The following is a 21336-nucleotide window of genomic DNA, read 5'->3' on the forward strand; positions in this document are numbered from 1 at the left end:
ATGGATGTCTATGCACCGGTATGGGACGGTGGCATATTAGGGACGACTCAGTTCAAAACACTGAGACCTACCTATATTGGGGATGGATTAGTTCAAACAGTAAGTCCTACCTATATTGAAATAAGATGGATTAACTACAAAAGTTAAGCCCTACTTATAACTAGGTGTCAAGTCAATAAACCTTTTGAATGACACATTTGGAACGAACTTTATATATTTATGTCATGGTACTATGGTATGAGCTTGAGTCTCATGACCATGGTTAGGGTGCTTTTATCGCCTAGGATGGATAGCTGGACAGTAATGTTGTTCCCTGGTAGGTCTAGGTACACATGACCACGTAATGTGCGATTTGCATGGTATCTCTACTCAGGTTGAGATAGACCTATTGGACTAGTGAGCGTCTTATAGTGTGTACTTATACATATATGGACTACTCTAGATATTGTTGAGTCTATCTAAAATGTATCTGCGCATCGGATTCCTGTTTGGATCGTACGTAGTAGATCAGGACTTGCTTGTGGGCCTGACCCACTCTTTTATTTTTCAGGTGCTCGTCAGTTCCAGGGTTAGAGTTTGATCGTGCAGAGCAGATACATACTTCCATTCTACCGACTACGTAGGACTGCTTACTTATTAGCTGTGGATCGTACTTTAGTTATTTCATTTTATAATTGGGATTTTATTAGGGGTCCACTAGATGGATTCCCAAGTTGTTCATTAATTGGAGGTTTTGGAGTTTGGATTTTTATAACTTTATTTTGAGGATTTTCGATTAAAGTTCTTTTCAGCCATTTTTATTTACTTCTTATTATTTCATCTTGTACTCTGTGTTTGTTTTAATTATTATTTGTTTGATATTCCCTCGGGTTTGGGCCTGGGCCTGATCAACCCGTGTCTCGAATCCGAGGGGTATCATAACTTTCCCCATATAACAATCTTGCTATTTCTGTCTATCTCTTTATCTCATTCTCCTTCTCTGTATCTCATTCTATATCTATTTCTTATCCCCTTTCTATTCTCACAATTGTTACTATTTCATTCAAATTGTTAAAGTCCTTTTAATTAAGGCAGTTTGAACTTATGAAGGAGTTTTACATTCTCTTTTTCCTATAATCGCCTGAAAGTCAATTTCTCAAAAGAGACTAACGTTGACTACACACACTCAAACTACATTGTTGGTTCTGGCACACTTGTATATACCAATTTCTGAATCGGTTTTAGCCAGCCGATTTTAGAGTTAACATTTTTGGCACTCCCATTAGTCCCCCATCGGTGAGTGATTTATAATAATTATGCCTCCCAAGCAAAAAAAATTCAAAGATGGTTGTCATAGTAGATGATGACGTCGAAGATGAAAATAACAGGTCAGCTCAGGAGGATCTAATATGGTAGAATCTACTATGCCATCCGATGCTCCTTTAGCTCAGATGTTGGAGGCCCTCATCCTGAAAATGGATGGCAATTAAGCCCAAATGGGAGAAATAAATCAGATATTGTTTTCTTAAATAGGAGAGATGAAAGTGATTATGGCTCGAAAATCAACTACCCAAAGTCGTCATGATCAAGTTGAAAATTTGGCAGCTCATGAATCAATTTTTCAACGTGTTTCTTCACCGTTGATAAATATTTCTTAAGGGCCATAAACAACGATGACAGGACTTGCCCCACCGAATGCAACTCTTGGTATGCCCATCAGCAATCCGCCGATAATAATAGAAATACCATTGATGCCGACTATTCTAATATATCAACCACCGGTATTATGTCAGCAAAATCAGAATCAACAACGCTCGCAAGCATTGCCCATTTTGCCCTTTAATGAAATCCCTATCTCTTTGTTTCTTCTCAAATCCCTTAATCCAAAACATTCCTTTCTTTGAAAGTCAGGTTGCGGAGGCCCATTTTTTCCCAATAAGCACCTTTATTTAAAGTTATACTACCCTTTTCCATTCTCTTGGAACACATTAATTGGAAGATCCTACTCTACAATTAAGTCTAGTCCCATGTATCACACTAGGGTGTAAAATTTATGCCATGCACTAATTAAAATGGCATCTTGTAGAGTATGTGAAGATACTCTAACCATATGCTATCTTATCATTCATTGCATCAAGACTTGACAACTTGACCTTGTTAACATTTTAATTTAACGTATGAAGACATCCTAGAAATGAAATAAATTTGATCATTCAAATTTAAACTAGATATGATCATTTTAATCGTCGATCTTAATTGCTGTTTAGAGGGAGAATCTCAAATAGATAAATTAGAGAAGCCTAAAATCTAATTTCTTCTTTATGATCGACTCATTTCCAGTATCAGTATAAACAATTAAGATTAGGTTGCAAAATGAATCCCATATAATGTAAATATTGAAAATAGATTTTACGTCTTTGCTCTATTATACATCAATTGCAATATTGATATGTGACATTTAAAAAGGTGGTAAGTGAACCACCTAGTTCATCTTCTATATTTTATATTGAGATTAGTTTTACTTTTGAGTTAATTTAATTTAAAACACTTTAGTGAGCCATTATCAGGAATGTAAAAATTCAAAAATAACCTTATCAAAAAAATACTTTAGGAAAAAATAATTACCAATACATGCTGTTCACGTATACATAGGGTCCAAAATACCCCTAAACACTTTTGAAGACTTACAGTCCTACCCCTTACTAATGTAAAACAATTTGCAAAGATTAAACAGTAAAACTGAGAACAAGTCGAGTTCCTGAAGGTCGGTGGGGCTTCGACAAATATAGCGATCACTGTCACAAGGCTTGGCGGCTAGGCAACGTTTTTTAGGAAGCTTGAAGATGACGAGTTCGAACATATGCTGGTCGGGATCTTGAAGGAGAATGGTGTTAATTAATGGCATTGCTATACTTTTCACAAGGAGTTCAAACTTGAACAATATTTGCCTACTCACCAGTGAGTAGGAAGTTCATACTTACCACTGATGTGGCATAAAAATAGAATGACAAGTGTCCCTAAATATAAAATAAAAGATTTGAGAGGTTAACAGGCTAGACTCAATAAGATCTAAATTAAATCTTAATTTAACTCTATCTCTAGCTCACACTATTATTGGTAATCGAAGCCCTAATATGTAATAATCTTGTTTATCGTTTGATTTTCAAATGACTCCATTCTAGCGATAGCTAGTTTTTTTTTTTTTTTTTTTTTTTTGGTCATTGGCAAGAAATTTACACACACAATTCACACATTCACTTTGCTCCTTTAGAGACTTGGACTCTCATCATCCACTTTGGGAGGCAGAAGAGATACCACTAGGTCACAAAACCCTTGATGTCAACCATAATTTAACAAGTACTTTAATGAACAATTTTATTCTTTTCCACATGAAAAAAAAATATATAACAAATAACTTGGGTTCTTGCGCCTCAATTGATAATATATTTAACTTGATTCTCTATATGAATCATTCGACTATAAAACTCAATAGATTCCAAAGTGAAATAAGATCATGAAATAATAATTTGGGTGAAATAAGATTAGAAAACATATGTTTACCATCATTATTTATTCTAAATCTATGATCGGGAGAGAGAATTAGAGAAGGCCTGAGATAGAGTTAGATTAAGATTTGATTTGGTTAAAGAAGACAAAAAATGACATCACCAACAACTATTTTTCAATGGATCAATAGGGGGCAATTTGCTCAAAAGATGAATAATACAAGGAGTTATATGACTTTTTTTTTCTAATAAGAGTGTTTCTTACATATTTTTTTGTATAACAAGAGAGTTTTTTGCACTCAATCCTTATTATTATTATTATTAGTTTTTGTTAGAACAAACAAATTGTATATATGAGAGTAAAATGTAGAAGAAAGCCAGGCCCAAGTTAGTCATGGCCCAAAAGGCACAAAGGCTTCAACTGTGAGTAATGGTTTTTCAGGCTTGATGATGATATGATTGCTATAGTGCGTCATATGCATGCATGTTGAGTTTAATTGTCTACCTTTTATGCTTGTGTTGAAGCCTGAAGGGCATTGAGTCATGACTAGGTGAAATCTTGATGCCCCCAAATTTATTTTAATTGTTAAAATTCTCAAGCCATGGAAAAATGAATAGAACGCTACTTAAAAACCAAACACAACAAAAAACTGAAATTAAAGTTATCCACATGCAAGAAAATGGGATTATTTTAAGCACATTAAAGAAAGTATAACACAATGGTCAATGGTCATTATTTGTTCAATTTCCGTGAACACCCAAACATGCAAAGTAATGAAATTTCCAAATCCAACCTAGTGCTCTTCAATGCTAGCTGTTGCCTCAAAGATCTTGGAAGGATATTTAATGTTTACAAAGATGAAAGTTAAATGCAAGTAAGAAAGAAGCACCATTATTTGAAGAATAAAAAGCAGATAACATGTAGCTAGGGAAAGTTATATGATTATAGTTCCCAAAAGTTGTTTAGGTGTTCATTGATGGTGGTTAGAAAAGGTTTCCAAAGTGAAAGAAAGATACATACATTGGATTGTAAAAAGATTAAAAGGGAAAGGAAGAAAGGCGCAATAAACTCATTGGCTCCCACAAAGTTAAGAAAGTTTTTGCCCTAATCAGTATGTCTCTTATCCCATAAGGCTTATGACACAAGTTTTCTTTTCTTTTTTTTTTTTTTTTCTTTTGCTGCCACTAGTTTCTTTGTGACGTCTTCCTTTATTATCTCTTCCATGGAAAATTGCTTGTCTTCATGCGACAAGGGCTCCACCATTGACTCCCCAATCAGCTCAAGGGCCATCGTTAAGTTAATTTGGTTAGTTGAGGAGGAGTGTTAGATTATAAAAGTGCTATAATATTTCTTACCTGCAAAGTAGGGAGTTATTTATGCCTAATTTTTTTTCTTTTCACTTATACTTTCCAAATTTTGATTGATTTCCCAAAAAGAAAATCCCCTTCTTCAATTCAACTCTATATTTCTCCTCACTTTTCTCTCATTTTTCTTGTTCATATATATATATATATATATATATATATATATATTCCATTTCTTAAAATTCTTCTTGTTCTTTTTATTTCTCTTCTTATTTAAATCAATATATGTAATTTCATGTATAGCTTCAAAATAATAATACAAGTGGATGAGTAATTGTATTCAATGAAAATATTATCCTTCAATGTTTTTGTTTTTATATTCGTCAAATACTTATTTTTCTTACATTACTTTTTTTAGCATATCATTTTGCAATTATTATTATTATTTTTTTTTCTTCTCGTTTGCCTTTTGATTTGAATAATTTATAGTTATCATGTCAGTTTTTTTTTTTTTTTTTTTTTTTTTTTGAAGTGTACTGCACCCCCTGAAATGAATTCCTGACTCCGCCCCTGTTAATGAGATGCCTCATTAGAGAAGCCCCGCCTAGGGATGCCCCGTATAAGAAAGTCACGTTGTTTAAGTCTTTCTCAGGAAACCCAACGAGATGTCTCGTTCAAAGATGCTTAGCGTGTCAGATTCAGTTTCGTCATCGCGCCACCATGCGCTTTAAATGGTAATTCCACTCTTCCATGGGCTTCCACGCGCAACAACGATAATCCTGCACCTCAACGTGTCGGATCAGCTACGTTACCTCACCACCACGCTCCATCAGGGGTTATCATTTGCTCACATGCGCCTCAATGTGTCATATCTTTGCAACTCCACCACCGCATCGCCAGTTGCTATCAGTGGTCATCATGTACTTTCCAAAGCACCATCAATGTGGCGAATCTTCACAACCACTTAAGTCTCAGATTTTGAATGTATCACCATTGCCATTCTTGTTGGAAGTCTTTGCTACTGCTGATGGTGAAGAACGCAGGCACCGTTTAATTCAACCCTTACTTGTTCCTCTACCAGTGTCTGAGCCTGTTGGGGATAATATGGCTTTTGCAGCCAACTTTGGATTACGTACTTCTGGAGGTTAAATTATTTGTCACCGTTATGGAGGGGTTAGACATGTTAAGGCTCGTTGTGAACTGTATTTATACATAATTTTCTTTCTTTTCACTTATACTTCCCAAATTTCGTTTGATTTCTCAAAAACAAAATCCTCTTCTCAATCAAACTCTATTTTTCCCTCACTTTCCTCTCATTTTTTTTGTTCATTTTTTTAAAAAAAATTATACTCTCCAAACAAGCCATTTCATTTGGGTTCCAAAACAACCACGGAGACTAGTTACAAATTACTATATTAGATGGTCGAGGACCATAAACTACTTAATGATTTAATTGGATTAAAACAGAGTGAATTGAGTAGCCTAGTTGATTAAGGCATTCTTCTGGATTGTGTGGGGGGTCCAAATTTGACTAGTCCTATTCTCCGGCCTTCCCCCTTCTTCTGGGTGAAGGAAAAAAAATTCAATGATCAAATTTCTTTTTATTTATAACTTTTCAAAATAAAAATAAAAAATCTTTTTAAATGTTTCATTTGACTTTGATGTATATACTTTTATTAGTTGAAAACTATTGATTGGACAGCTCAGATGGACTAAGACCATCTATTGATTTTTCCGGTGAAACACAAGTAGCATCCATGTCTAAGAAGCTGCTTTTCTCATGTAACACGTAGTGGAGACCATTTCGTCTTTCAACCATACTCACTCTTTAGATATTTCATTATTTATATTTTGTCTTTCTACCATACTCACTCTTTAGATATTTCATTATTTATATTTTGTCTTTCTACCATACTCGCTCTTTAGATATTTCATTATTTACACTTGCGGGGATTCGATTAGAGACTTTACTTCGTTGCTGCAGTAGGTAACTCATAACTGAAGTGGTGATATATATATATATATATATATATATATATAGGGTGGAGTCAGGACTGAATTTTAGGGGGCACAGGGTATTTGACTAAAAACAAAAAAATCCAACTAAGATCATCAGAAAAATCCAACTAATATCAGAATTATTTTTTATTTTTTATTTTTCAAATCAAAAGATAAATTAAAAAAAAAATTATTCAATGCCAATATTAATTTGTTGAATTGAAAAGGACAATTAAAATATTTGGCAAATATAAGAACCAAATATTGATTTTGATAAAATTTTCATTGAATACCAAAATAAAAATTTGTAAATTATAATATAAAATCGTTACTACAGCCATGTAGATCAAATGACTGAATATTTTGATAGGTAAAATAACTGAATCACCCTCAATATATCATTAAATGTTTTTTGGAGGGGGACATGCTTGAACTTTCAAAAAAAAATTACACATAATAGTACTAATTACTGTCCCTCCGCCCCTATATATATATATATATAGAGAGAGAGAGAGAGAGAGAGAGAGAGATAGGTAAAAATCTTGTCAACATTATACCTTTATTTACTGAAAAGAAAAAACACTGCGAAATTGTAACACTAGCTTGCTTACAATAGAAGGTCTGACATTTGTTATCTTTTTTTATTTAAAAATATTTATTTATTTATTTATTTTTAATTTTTTTAGATTACACAATACAGTAGAAATTTGTAATAATCCTAGCTAGCTTGCTTACAATAGAAGGTCCGACATCTGCTATCATTTTTTTATTTTAAATTATTTGTTTTAGATTACACAAGTAGAAATTTGCAATAATCCATGTTAATTTTATAACCATTGTTACAGGATATTTCATGTCCTCATAACTGTAGAAATCTAAGAAATGCCATAATTTGCCATATAATATAATAATATATGACAGTCCGCTAATGCTCGAATTAAATGTTGGTCATAAATTCGAGATGGGCAATGTTACAACGAAGAATTTGTTAATTTAATAGTTTTTATTTATTTATTTATGAAAAAAAAAAGGCTCCAAATGCGCTCCATGTGTCTTTCAAATGCAAAGCACCTAAGAATATAGGTCTGGGCATCAACTATATGTTACCTTTTCCGCCATCACTATTGTTCTTTGATCAAATTAAAGCTAAAGTTTTTTATTTTCCCAAATTTATATTATTATAAGATCAACAATGAAAAAGGTGAGCCATCAAAAGGTACAAAAATGGTGAACAGATCAAAATTAAATCAGGAAAGAAGGCTTAGATATCACCAGCAACGAGTGAAAAAGTGAAGTGCTTTGTTTTAAAAGGGCTGTCCACTTTCTGCATTTTATTATATATTAAAGTTTAAACATTCAATATATATATATATATATATATATATATATCTAGTGTATCTTCCTTCCTGCTTTTGAGGGGACTTAAATTAGATTCCACAAGGCGTTTGCATGCCATTAAAATAAAGCCAGTGGTTGTTGGTCTTTCTTGGGGATATATATATATATATATATATATATATATATATATATATATCTATATATATCATGCAGTACTTAATCACTAATCCACATAATTAATTATAATTCATCTCGCGCATTGGACAAGGCATTATACGAGTATATAATATATTTGTGATAATACAAAGGATTAATTTTGAACAATTTTCTTGTAATCAACTGTACTAATCAAATCCTATCATATCACCAGTCTATGATAGTTTAATCATTCTTTTATGTTCTAAAGTGCCCGTAATTTTTTCTTTCAAAAAGTATTATCATTAATCTCATTATATATTTATTAATGTGTAAACTTTATCGGTCAGAAGAACTCCATGCCTTTTGCCATGCAAACTCCAAATATATATGCAGTGGATCAAATGGAGGAACTAATAACTATGTGTGTGAGTGTATGTGACTTTACGTTGTCCCCAAACGTACCCTCCAGCTCATATTATCAACTCAATTAATTAATCTGATGTCTTCGTTTATTCAAAAGCTAGCCTAGCCGGCATTTAATTTGTTAGCGAGGAAGAAAAACTCCATTAATCATACCTACGCTCATTGTCATTCACATTGGACTTCCACTGCCATTGCTTTCACATAATTGGGCAAATTTGATAATATTCTACTTTTCGACTGTATGATTAATGACAGACTGATATATATATATATATATACACACTTCTCTTCATATGTGAAAAGTCATTAAATACTTGATAATTTTTTTAAAAAAAAAAAATTCCTGAAATATTACCACTAAGTCCTACTTTTATCATTAATACAAGAAGTCTTACGAAATTCAATTTAAAAATATTTTGTAGAATTCATGATGACTTTAATACACAAAAAAACTAAAATATTTTATAAAATAGTCAAATAAGAAAAAAAGAAATTCAAAAGTAGGATTCGTTGGTCCTAAAGAATTTATGGGACATTTTTTCTTTTGGTGAAAAAAGTAGGACTTGGCGGTAATTTTCTTCTTCTTTTTTTGGGTAAATATTTTTCTTCTTCTTCTTCAAAAGTGAAAGCAATTGTAAAGAAATGGAAATGAATGAATTTCATGTTACCACCTCTTCAAATGAAGGAATTTTATGCGCTGGGTTCATCATTAGAGAACAAATACTAAAAGGAAAAGGAAGAAAGTTTAAAGATTTAAAAGAAAAGAAAAGAAAAAATGACAACTAAAAAGAAAAGAAAAGGAGAAAAAAAAAAAAAAAAGCAGTCTAAGATAGAAGGCTTCTTCCTTTAAGAGAAGCAACAAAGTGATAAAAGAAATAATGAATAGCATAAGAGAATATAATTATACTTATAAGCTGGTTTAGTTCCCAGATAAACGAAAAAAATAAAAAATAAAAAATAAAAAGAAAAAAGAAAAAAAGAAAAAAAAGAAAAAGGAGAGAGAGAGAGAGAATTCATGAAATCCCGCCTTTGCCTTTACAATTTGCATTAATTTGCGGAACTCCTAATTATCTTTTTAAAAGCCAATAGCGACAAATTCCCTACTTATGCTTGATAAATTTAAAGTTGTGAAGATAATCATCTTTTTTAGATTCTAAAGTAAAAACATCTTTAATGTTTAAAAGAGAGATGCTTATCTATGTGTTTTTTTTTTTCATAATATTTTTAATTTTTACTTTTGCTTTTGTTTTTTTGATTAAGCTGTAGATTTTAAATCCTTATACGGCAACTTTTTAATGGTTTCCAAAGATGAGAATGTTACGAAAATCAAAGGTAGAAAAAGTTATTCTTTTGCAAAATGCATGAAAAGTAGTGCTCTTTTGATTTTTCTTAAGGAAGATTTTGTTTTTCCCTTCTAAAGTAGACAAAAGTTGGCTCTCCTTTGCACACCCATTACGTAATGGATCATACCTTAATCTTACTTTGCGCATTTCCAACATTCCTCCTACACATACTTTTTACTTGGGTAATGCATGCATCTGTTTATTCCTTACTAATTTCATTGGTTTCCATCCCCATCCCATTTAACTCAAAGGTAATTTTCACACACACACACATATATATACTTATATTATTTTTGTCTCGGTGAAGATATGAGTGTATGAGTTCGCTTTAATTTTGGAGGAGGATGATGAGGTGAATTTTAGTTTTGAATTTAAATAATACAATGACGAATGATGCATGGTTCTTTTTTTTCATCGAGTGAGAAGGAAATAGAGTTGTGTCGGGAGGAATTAGAAATTTTGATTTAAATCAATTGTAATATAACTTTATTTATAATATTATTGCTATTAGTATATATATTGAGGAAACTATAATGCAAAAATGAGAAAAATGTCACCTAATTAAATTAATAAGTAAAGATGAAATCTATATATATATATAAACCTATAGAAGAGAAAATGATAAGTACGTTATGCCTAAAAAGAGAAGTTGTAAAGCAACTAGTGTGGATATAGAATTTGTACGTCACTTGATAAGTAAACCAAAAATATTAGTCGTCATTTGATAAATTATAAATAATTTTGTTGAAAAGATATTCTTTCGGACTTGTACTTCTTTTTTTTTTTTTCTCAAAAAATGAAAACAACTGATCTTGTTTTAAGAATAATCGGTTAGTAAGAGATTATTTCTCATATACAAAATTTTCAACTTATTCCACATATCCGCCCGAACATTCTCCTATCACATCATACACAACACCATCTCTTAATGTCAATCAAATCGCACTCATTGCCTTCGAGTTAATCTTCCACCATTTTATATATTTCATCTTTTTCGGTTCGTGCCCAAAGTCTCTCCTAAACCATGTTGAATCAGTAAATCCAACATCCAAACTTGCCAAAAACTGAAGTTCTTTCTTCCATTGAATTTCTCAACCACCTACTTTCCATCTATAGTAGTTGTCACCTTAACTCTAATACCGAATGTTATGATCGCATACACACTATTGGCAAATTGTCTACATCGACGGACGAAGAATGACGATCTTTATTTCAATTGTTACACACTCTTTCACTTCTCACAACTCATTCACACCCATCTCTATTTATCGGGTGTTCAAATTCAATTCCTTATTAGACAAGAATTTTACCACTTGCGGAGTAATAAATTATAATATCAACCTTGCTACACAACTTCCCAAATGAATTAAAAAAAAAACCAATTCTTGTATATGTATCAGGCACTTTGGACTGGTCTATAAAAAGTTGGAGTGGAGGAGTTAGACATCCAAATTCTCCAAAAACATTATCCTAAATAAAGCAACAACTCTGCATAGGTTAGACATATAGATGCATTCTAGTCAATTTTAACCAAGGGTGCACTATTTGCTTACATCTATTAGTTCATAAGGGATTCAATACCGACTTTGACAAGGATTAGAGAGAATATTACTTTAATATTTAAATCCTTTGACAAAAAGGAAGCAAAAGTGACCAAAGTGGTGATGAAATAATTACTATAGTAAAAGGACTGGAAAAATTAAAACAGAAGACTAATTATATGAAAATTGCTGTTGTAAAAATTACATGATTAAAAAATAAAAATAAAAAATGTCCCACATGATCTCTTTTGCATATTGCACAAATGATACTCTAATTATGCGTTTGTTTGAATTTGTCATCTTCCCATCCTACAAACTTTTGATGGAAAGAAATAGTTCCAGGACAAAATCTCATTATTTGTGTTTTTCTAAAAGAAGATCATACAATGAGAACTATGCGGAGAAATTTGTACAAGTAGACCTTTTCTTAGTTCTGGCTGACCTCGTGAATCGTGTACCTGTGTGTGTGAGAGGGCCCATCAAGAAAAGAAAAAATAATAATAATAACCAAGAAGATTTTGAAGAAATTTTTTTTTTTCTTTTTTTTCCCCGAAGTTATAGTCTTGTTTTTCTACCATTTAAATGAAAGTTTTGTCATGAAAATTTCGGGAATTATCTGGGGTCAATGCATAATCATTGAGTAATCTAACCTAAGAATTTTTTTAAAAGCTTAAGCAATTATTAGATAAATACTTAAATCCTCCTACATGCTTTATTTATCATGAGATTATTTGACGAGGTTTACCGGCTGTGTGATTCTATATAACAATCATCTATTTCAAAGTTTTAGACTATTAAAAACCATTATGAATTTCAATCTTAACAAAATGATTTCTTTCGTGCAAGTTAGGCATGACATTTGCTCAGCTAGTTTAATATGTGCACAAGAGAGACACTTGAATCCGTATATACATGAATTTTGAAGAATGACTGACTGAATCTCAACTATATATGTCACTTCAACTGAAAAATTAAATGAAAGAAACTGTTTCACAAACTGAGGCTCTTCTTGTAGGAAAAATAGGAAGCTTACCCAAAATAAATAAATAAATAAAAATTAAATCCTTACCCAGGGAAAACAATAATAATAATAATAATAATAAGATAGAAGGTACATGCAGGAACAAAAGAATCAAAACATGCTTTTGGATCTCTCTAATCAGAACCAAATAACACTAATATATATATATATATTACAGGAAAATAATGGATAATAATGTACATGTACATGTTGCTTTGCATAAAGAAGCAATTCTTTCAACTCGATCCATCACTCCATGCAAAGAAATGTTTGAGATTAAAAGACAAGTTAAAAAAAAAAAAAAAAAAAAAAAAAAAAAAAAAAAAAACACCTAATGCCATGATCATTTGAAGTTCTTTCTTTTTTACAATTCCTGAATTCTGAAAATAATCTGCCTATCAACTGATTCAAGAAGCCCTATATCATCAATCGACTGATCCTCAGCATTATCATCATCATCATCAAAGGAAATGTTCAAATCCAAAGAGACACAAGGGCTTGTTTCCTCCAACCCACCACCACCTTTGTCTTCTTCACAACCGTCTGATCTTTGCTTGATAGGTGGAGAGCAGGCTCTTGATCTCGAGCTGAAGCTTTCACAGCTCAAAATGATGATACCATCACTGAGAATAACTTCTTCACCATTTGATTTGGTTATTCTTCCTCTTTCAATAGCCCTTTTAATCCTCATTTGAGAGCAATAGTCTGCTTGCTCTACATCTTCAACCAAGAACACCCTATGAGGATTAGTAGATACTGCTTCAGCAAACCTCTCCAAATAGCTGCAACTTTGCTCATCTCTTGATCTTTTATTTCTCAAGTCCTCAGTTGAATCCGCCCTCGTGGATGAGAAGCTGCTCAGAGCAATTGATACAAAGCTCGAATGTGAGCCAAAAACAAGTCTAGCCAATTCCCTAGCAATCTTCTCTTTGGCATCTGCATCAACTCCTTGGAAGAACAGCCAAGTCTCTTCTTTTACTTCACTAGTACTTCTCACCTTCCCTTTTCTTCTCACCATACCGGACCTGCACTGCAATATCGTGCTAGCGATTTCAGGAACAATGTCTTTTTGCCATGGGACCTTTCTCTCCAATGCAGTGCATAGAGTTTTCAGGTTCTCAGAGCTGAGCTCCTTGAACCTTTGAACATACTCCGTCTCCATGACGTCGCTTGAAGAAGCTGAATTAGGGGTGGAATTAGGATTGGACCAAAATGCTTGTTTGGAATATTCTTTGTGCTCAGGAATGTACATTCTCAAACTTGGTTCAAGGCTCTTGTTAGCAGCCTCAGAAGTAGTACTACTCCAAAAATGATGGTCCCTCCAAGAATGTTTGGGTTCGAAAACTGAACCACCTTGGTGCAAATTAGGGTATTGATATTGGTCATGTGAAAAACCAGAAGTAGAGGAAGAAGGTGATAAAGAAGAAAAGGTTATAGTTCTCTCAGATGAGTGGGGTTGTTTGTGGACTGAAGTGCAGAATGAGTTCCATTTTTTGAAGAGTTCTCTGACTGGAACAGAGTCCTGATAGAGAGAAGACATGATATATATATATAAAGAAAAAGTTAAATTAGTAATTTTCAACTTGTCCAAACTTTGAAAAATCTATTAATTGCTTAATATGGTAGAAAGTCGAGAGGAGATTATATATTATAATTACCTGATCATTGCTGCTAAGTCTTGTGTTCTCATCCCTGTATTGTTGTAGCCATGAAGGGAGACTTGAGGTGGTGGCCTCACTGTTGCAAGTGCTGCTCTGTAAGCTGCGAGCGTCAATCTCAAACTTGGCGGAGCATTCAGCGCAGCAAGTTAGCTGCTGATCTTCCTCTTTACCTTCAAGCATAAACCAACTAAAACTACTTCCTGCAGCTGCTTTCTTGCTTCTTGATTCACTTTGTATATCACTGATTGGGAAAATGTAAAGTGAGGATGATGGTAAGAGACCGCATGCAGCAACTTAATTAGGGAAATATCAATTCTTCTTACTACTTTGTGTGTCATCCCTTAAATTTATTTCAACAATATAATTACAACCAAAAAAAAGAAGAGGTATAAATAATACTACTGGTAAATGGTGTAATTTTGCTTTTTATACAAGAAAATCACCACTAGAGAGACAGAAATATATATATATATATATATATATATATATATATATATAAAAGATATATAATTCTAGTTCTTTCATATGTTTTATTAATCTTAATTTCCATACTCCACAAGTCGATCAAGTGAAGAAACCAAATTAATAAGTAGCTAGAGATCAAAATAAAATTGTACTACCAAAAGAGAGAGATCGAATTTAGTTTACTGCAGATTTCTTTTTCCTTTGATTTCTTCAACATGAAATCAGTGATGCATGCTACTTATTTTCAATTATAAATGACAACCCCAAAGAACTGTATTTTAATTTACCCAGGAGCTAGCAATATGTGAAATTAATTAGTTCCTAACTTCAACAACTGTGTGTCTGTTTGTGTATATATATATGTGTGTGTGTTTAATTTACCTGTCAGGGATGAGACTCAACCCCAAACCGCCTGCCGGAATTGTAAGAGGATGAAGACCCCAAATAGTTTCTAGAGAAGGGTGGCCGGTCCTACACCTCATGTAAGTTTGGAAAGTTGCAAGCCCCATGAGCCACAACCTGCAGCTTCCACCCTCTCCAACTACTCCACAAACCAGTCTTCCAAGCTCCATGATCATGTGCTCCACTGGACAGTAGTAGCTCCTCCCTTGATCATAATTAGTAGTAGCCCTATAGTAGTAGTCTGTGGCCCATTTCAGGTCTCCCAAATACAAAACAACCCCTTTGCTCATAGGACTCTTAATGAGGCACTTGAGCTCTCCAAGCTTCTGTTCAACCTTTTCTCTAGAGAGATGCATATATGATGGAGGGAGGCTTACAAACTTCACTTGTCTCAAAGCCTCAGGAACATCTCCTTTCTCAACCTTGTCCATCACTCCTTTAACTACACCTTCTATACTAACATGACTTTCTCCTACAATCACAATACTTGTTCTTCTCTTATTCACCATGTTCTCTATCACCCTCATCACATCTTCATTATTATTCCTAATATTATTGTTTACTACTACTTGATGATCTGATCCCGCCCTTGCTCTGTTGTTGCCTACTTCTTTTTCTGATCCAATTTGATGAGATAAGGCGGGATCAGGAGGAGGAGAGTCATGGGACGTGGTCAGGACTAGAAGGCTATTGACATCTTTGGACTTATTATTATTGCCTGTTTGAGAGCATAATTCCAAAGAGACAGCTTGCTCTACATTGCTCTTCACTTGGGTACTGGAGAAACCAGCTTCCCTCATGACTCTGCTTACACTAGGATCATCTAAGATAGATATTATGAGTTGCTCCAGTTCAATCTTCACAGCTAGGAGGGGCTGCTGCTGGTTTTCTATAGAGCCACGTCGCTGGTGGGCTTGAGCACGCTTGAAGGCGGCTACTAAGGCATTAGAAATGGAAGGATGTTGTTGGGAATGAGGTGGACCACCCAACATGGGGCTGGATGAGGAGGTAGGGAGGCGGTTGAGGGCCACGTTGAAGCAAAGTTCAAGGGCTTTGCATTGGAGGGGGTGGGAGTGGGATTGAAGGCAAGCTGTGCGGAGGAGGCCGGTGGAAGAGACGAGCATGGTGTTGGCTACATGGAGGGGAGTCACCTGGGCATGGCCACGCCGTTTAGCAAGGGTTACGGCTTGCTTAACCACACTGGCTGCTTCTGTGGTTAGAGATTGTTGCAGTGTGCAACCTCCACTTCTCATCCTGTCTACCTTTCTCTCAACTACCACTATCTACCTACAAAAATACTAATAGATATATTTATGTATATGGAGGAGAGAGTACTGCTTGATAATCAAATTAATAATAAGATGAAGGAATATATATTTCATGAATAGATGCTTTCGAATTCTAAGAGAGAAGAGAACATCAGATGGGCTTCCAACACTACTTTTGTTTGGGAATTAAGACAAATAATACTAATATAATTAGAGAGAGGGTTAGAGAGAGAGAGAGAGATAGAAATTAAGGAAGATGTGCTAGCTAGCTAGGGGTCTATATATATTGATACTTAATTTGAAGGGTCTTCTTCTTCTTCTATATGTACTGATTATTCTACTATATATATATATATATATATATATATATATATATATATATATGTGCAGTGTAGTAGTGACAGAGAGTGAAATGGAAGTTGTGATCTATATAGCTACTCCTATGTAGATTATGGTTTGGTCATTGGTGGTGTGGAAGAGAGAGATCGAAATATATGGTTTGGTGGGGTGTGCTTTTCTTGTTGGTGAGGTTAAATTTGGGGTCCAAAGTCGATTTTGTTGTGGAAAGTGGAATGCATGTGCCGACAAGCAGGACGAATGCACCAGTATCAAAGGCAACTCGGCTTTGTGCTCTCTCTCCATATATATATATATATATATATATATATATATATGAATGTATGTATAAGTATAATAATAAAGACTGGTTATGTGCTAGTGCTTCAATCTCTTCTATGCAGTATTGAAATCAACATATTAATCTTGGTCTAATCTGCTTTCTATACCCAACTTGTCCTCAAATTCTTCTTTTTTCTTTTTCTTTTTTTTTAAAGTTTCATTTGATTTGAAGGAACTGAATTATCTTCAGTTGTATAAAGTAGTATAACTTAAATTTAGAGATACTAACTTAAATTCAGTTACATTAAAAGGATTGTTGTAAAATTATAGGATATATATATATGTAATCTGATATCCCTTCCGGAATCAAAATTGATAGAAATTTGAACAATCTTTTAAACTCTTCCATCCAAATGGATCTTTTTTAAAAGATAAGTAAATTAAACTCAAAAAGCTATGTAAATACTTACTAAAATAACTTGAAAAGGACAATTCTAACCTCTTTATTTAACATGTAATGTTACATCAATAAGATAGAAGGGACATGCATGATACTTATGAATTTTCACAAATTTAAGGAGGAAGAGAAAGAGAGAGGCTCCTCCCTGTTGCAGCAAATACGAGGACCTGAAAAGAGAAGAGGGAGAGACTGTCTGTCTTGAAGGAATCGGGCCATGTGTACGATTTTCCAAGGAATAAAATGGTTCAATTTCGTTATGGCTTTCATATATATCTTATTTTTAACCTTTAACATACTCATTCTCGTAACAAGAGTTATGTCTCTTTCTGATGTGATAATTCTCTTGATCGATCGGCTTATTTTTTTTTAAAGCATTCATCAATTAAGCGGTATAAAATGATCATCTGAATATTTTTATTGATTATTTAAACTGACTATTTAAGCAACTGTGAGTAGTATTTTTCATATATGTGTGTGTGTATATATATACACAGACATATATATGAGTCGCATGTGTGAGTGTGGAGTTCAAAAGACTACTACTATACTCCCCACTTGTACAATAGTGAATACTGTGAAAGCAATCTTTTGCATGTGAACATAGTCCTTGAATATATATATATATAAGATGAAGCTTTAGAAGACAGGTAGATTAAGAATCCTCCCAAACCCTCTCTCTCTGAATTATTTCATAAAGTTCTAAGCTTTTGGACCGACGTCTTTGATTCATTCAGAAATAAACAAACAAACCACAAAGTGAGAAACAACGTACTGATAACGAACTCTCAGGAAGATTGTAATATTATTTTCAATATTTTCGCCCAGTTTAGAAAAAATGGTTATACAATCATACTTTGGCATGAAGTGTAGTAACATCATTTTACCAAAAAAAAAGCAGTGGTAACTCGATAAGGTTGGGATTATTTAAGAAAAAAACTTTGGAAATAGCATTGTGACATTGTTTTATCGAATTCATTTATGACTGCCCACTCAATTTTCATTTTTCCGTACTTAATTTCCAGCACTTACTTTACTTGAGTGTATTTTCGTTATAGTTCAAACTTTGTGATTAAGTAGCATGTTCGTTTCAAGTGTTTCATTTTAATCTAATCGTTTTCTTCTTCCATTTCATAGCCATTAATCACAGCTGAAGTGAGAATATATTATTTGGCTTTATTTCATTGAATTAACAGTGAACTCCGTATATCCTTGTGCTTTCGACGGGAAGAATATAAGTTTTTTTTTGAGAAATTTTTAGATTGTCCATGGGTTATTGGTTTTGACCAATCACCGCTAGACACATTAGCAAAAAAAATTACACATTTTTTACACAATTACTTACGTGTCCATTAATGACTATCTAAAAATTTCAAGTTATTTTTCGAAAGCTAGGTTATTACATGATGGGTATTGTGGAGACTGATAAATACTGTACACCGACCAAGACCCATGCGAGGGTATTTATTCACTATCAAATCTTTGCAACCTTTAACGTAGTCTTAATTTTTTGTGAACGAAGTAAAAATCCGCATGTTCTTGTTGTCTGTAGTTAATCTCATTTTTTTGTATTTTTGTTTAATTTCGCAACAGGTACCAACCAATCAAAAGTTGATGGATAGTCATTCTATAATTTGTCAATATGTGTGGGCCAAACAATACCCTAATTAAAGTAATAATATGTAGATTTGAAGGATTGTAATACTCTTGCAAGAAGCTAGACTTGTTCTTCAACTGTGTGTGTGTGTGGGGGGGGGGGGGGGGGGGGGGGGGGTGGAGGTTGGCTCAACGACAACCTAGGTTAGTGGGTTTCATTCCCCCACAGTGCAACTTCATAGAAAGTTGAGCTACAGACCACTTACAATCCACCTTATCTGTATGGTGTATATAAAAATCAACACTATCTAATTATATATATATATATCTATATTAACTAATCAAAACACATTCATTCCTTCCTTCCTTAGTCCTTGCACAGAAAACAAGAGATCTCGCTTTCATTCCCCAATCATCTTCGGCTTTTACTTGTTTTATTGCAGGTCCCGATGACAAATTAATTTTTGAATCATTTCGTATTGATGAAATAGAGGTAGTACGTTTAAAGAAGAAATTAAATATTTAAAAAAAAAAAAATCAAAAGAAAGAAGAGAGAACCCAATCACATCCGATATTATAGCTACGTACCCAAAAAAACCATAGGAATGTTTTGCTATAGGGACCAAGAAAGAAAGCATGTCATATGACGTGACATGACATGAATTGACAACAATGGACTAGGGCTTGTTAATGTTTGTGAATGTCCGCGAATTCCAACCCCATAAGGATCGATATTGGAATGAATATTGTTTCACAATACATATGTGTATTACTCGTAGCATGCAGTTGTAGATTATTCACCTGGGCAGGCCGGCCTCACAAACATTTCAATTGTCATATATAATTTTTTTCATTCTCATTCTACGTAGTGCAATACATATACATAGTTTCTTTCTGCAATTTGTATAAAAATCTTGCTTTATATATAAAAAGAACAATATTGTGTACTAGTAATTATTGAGAGTAATATAAATCTAAAAATCATTCAAGTATTTTTTTTTTTTTTAATTTTTAATTTTTAATTTCACTGAATGAGCTAGTGAGTACTCGCTCAGTCCAGTCAAAAAGCATGTATCTTTTGTTGGCCTAAAAAGACATACAAAGAGCACCAAATAATTTAGTTTTAAGTGAATAACAACAAATAATTTGAATGCAAAGTGTTCTGCAATGTTAGAAAAGGAGGGTTTGAATGCAAGAAAGGAATATATGTAGTTTAGATACAGTACGTTCCTTAGAACAAAGTGCACTCTCCATCCATTCCCTTTCTCTGATCATCTCATCTGAAAACGGTTTAACTTGTTCAAAAAAGGATATACATGTATATATATATATATATATAACTGTAAAAGGCACCATGTAATGTGATGGGTGGGTGTTGAAGTGAAAGTTAAGGCACCCATGACCCATCTGTGTTTGAATCAGCCTAGAACTTAGCTTGCACATAAATATACATATATATAAATATATTTACTTTTGCTTAAAGTAAAGCACTCTACAATAAAGCAATATTAAAAGCAAAATGTGGCATTATCTACTCAAAAGGGCCGCTCATTTTATGCTTTTGAGTCTTCAAATAAGCATCTTTGGTTTATACGTGGCCACGTGGGTGAAAGCAATATCTAAGGGGGAACAAAACTCACAGACTTACATATATATATATATATATATATATATGTGTGTTCGTGTTTGTGTGTGTCTATATATATATATATAGAGAGAGAGAGAGAGAGAGAGATCAATAGTATTTGGCTGGCCGGCCAAACTTTAAAAGTTGCATTGTGAAAAAGTTGCTCTAATTTTGACATGACAGCCTTGTTAATGTAAAGGTGATGGAATTACCAAACACTCCTTTTTCCAAAAGTTGTCCATTATTTAATGTTTTGCATTCATTTGCGGTAAGCAATCTTATGATCAGCAACCTAAAAAGCCAGCATCATCGTAATATAAAATAATAAATAATTTAATATTGGTTCATATCCTATGCCATGAATTGCGTGAATATGGCGATTTATGCTTTTCCTTATTGTACAACTAGTACAGTTCCAACGAGAGGAACTTTCCCTGCATATCTTACACTTAGCTGTAGCTAGAGTTGTTCTTGGGGCAGGTTGGAGGTTTAGTTTGAGCCCAATTCCACAAATAAAATATTTAATTAAAGTTTAATACTAATCTTATTTTTAATCTTAACTACTCAACACAAGTTCAACTCATCCTTTTAATTTCAAATTTGGACTTAGATTTCGACTTCAAAAGTTGGGTTAATTCAAGTTACCCATA

At 33.3% G+C, this 21336-nt stretch overlaps 1 protein-coding gene across 1 annotated transcript; it reads right to left on the reverse strand.

Annotated features, from left to right (window-relative positions):
• Positions 1-12644: 12644 nt before the first annotated feature.
• LOC132313750 (protein SMAX1-LIKE 3) lies at positions 12645-16861 on the reverse strand. Its single transcript, XM_059812677.1, has 3 exons — positions 15100-16861; positions 14251-14494; positions 12645-14114 (listed from the first exon to the last, which is right to left on the reverse strand). The coding sequence occupies exons 1-3, from the start codon at positions 16371-16373 to the stop codon at positions 12957-12959; spliced, it is 2676 nt and encodes an 891-aa protein (XP_059668660.1). The 5' UTR covers positions 16374-16861; the 3' UTR covers positions 12645-12956.
• Positions 16862-21336: the final 4475 nt, after the last annotated feature.

The sequence above is a fragment of the Cornus florida genome, unplaced genomic scaffold (genome assembly GCF_030987335.1).
Source record: "Cornus florida cultivar Cherokee Brave unplaced genomic scaffold, ASM3098733v1 CherokeeBrave_3.0.0_Hap2_Chr06, whole genome shotgun sequence".
Lineage (NCBI taxonomy): Eukaryota > Viridiplantae > Streptophyta > Magnoliopsida > Cornales > Cornaceae > Cornus > Cornus florida.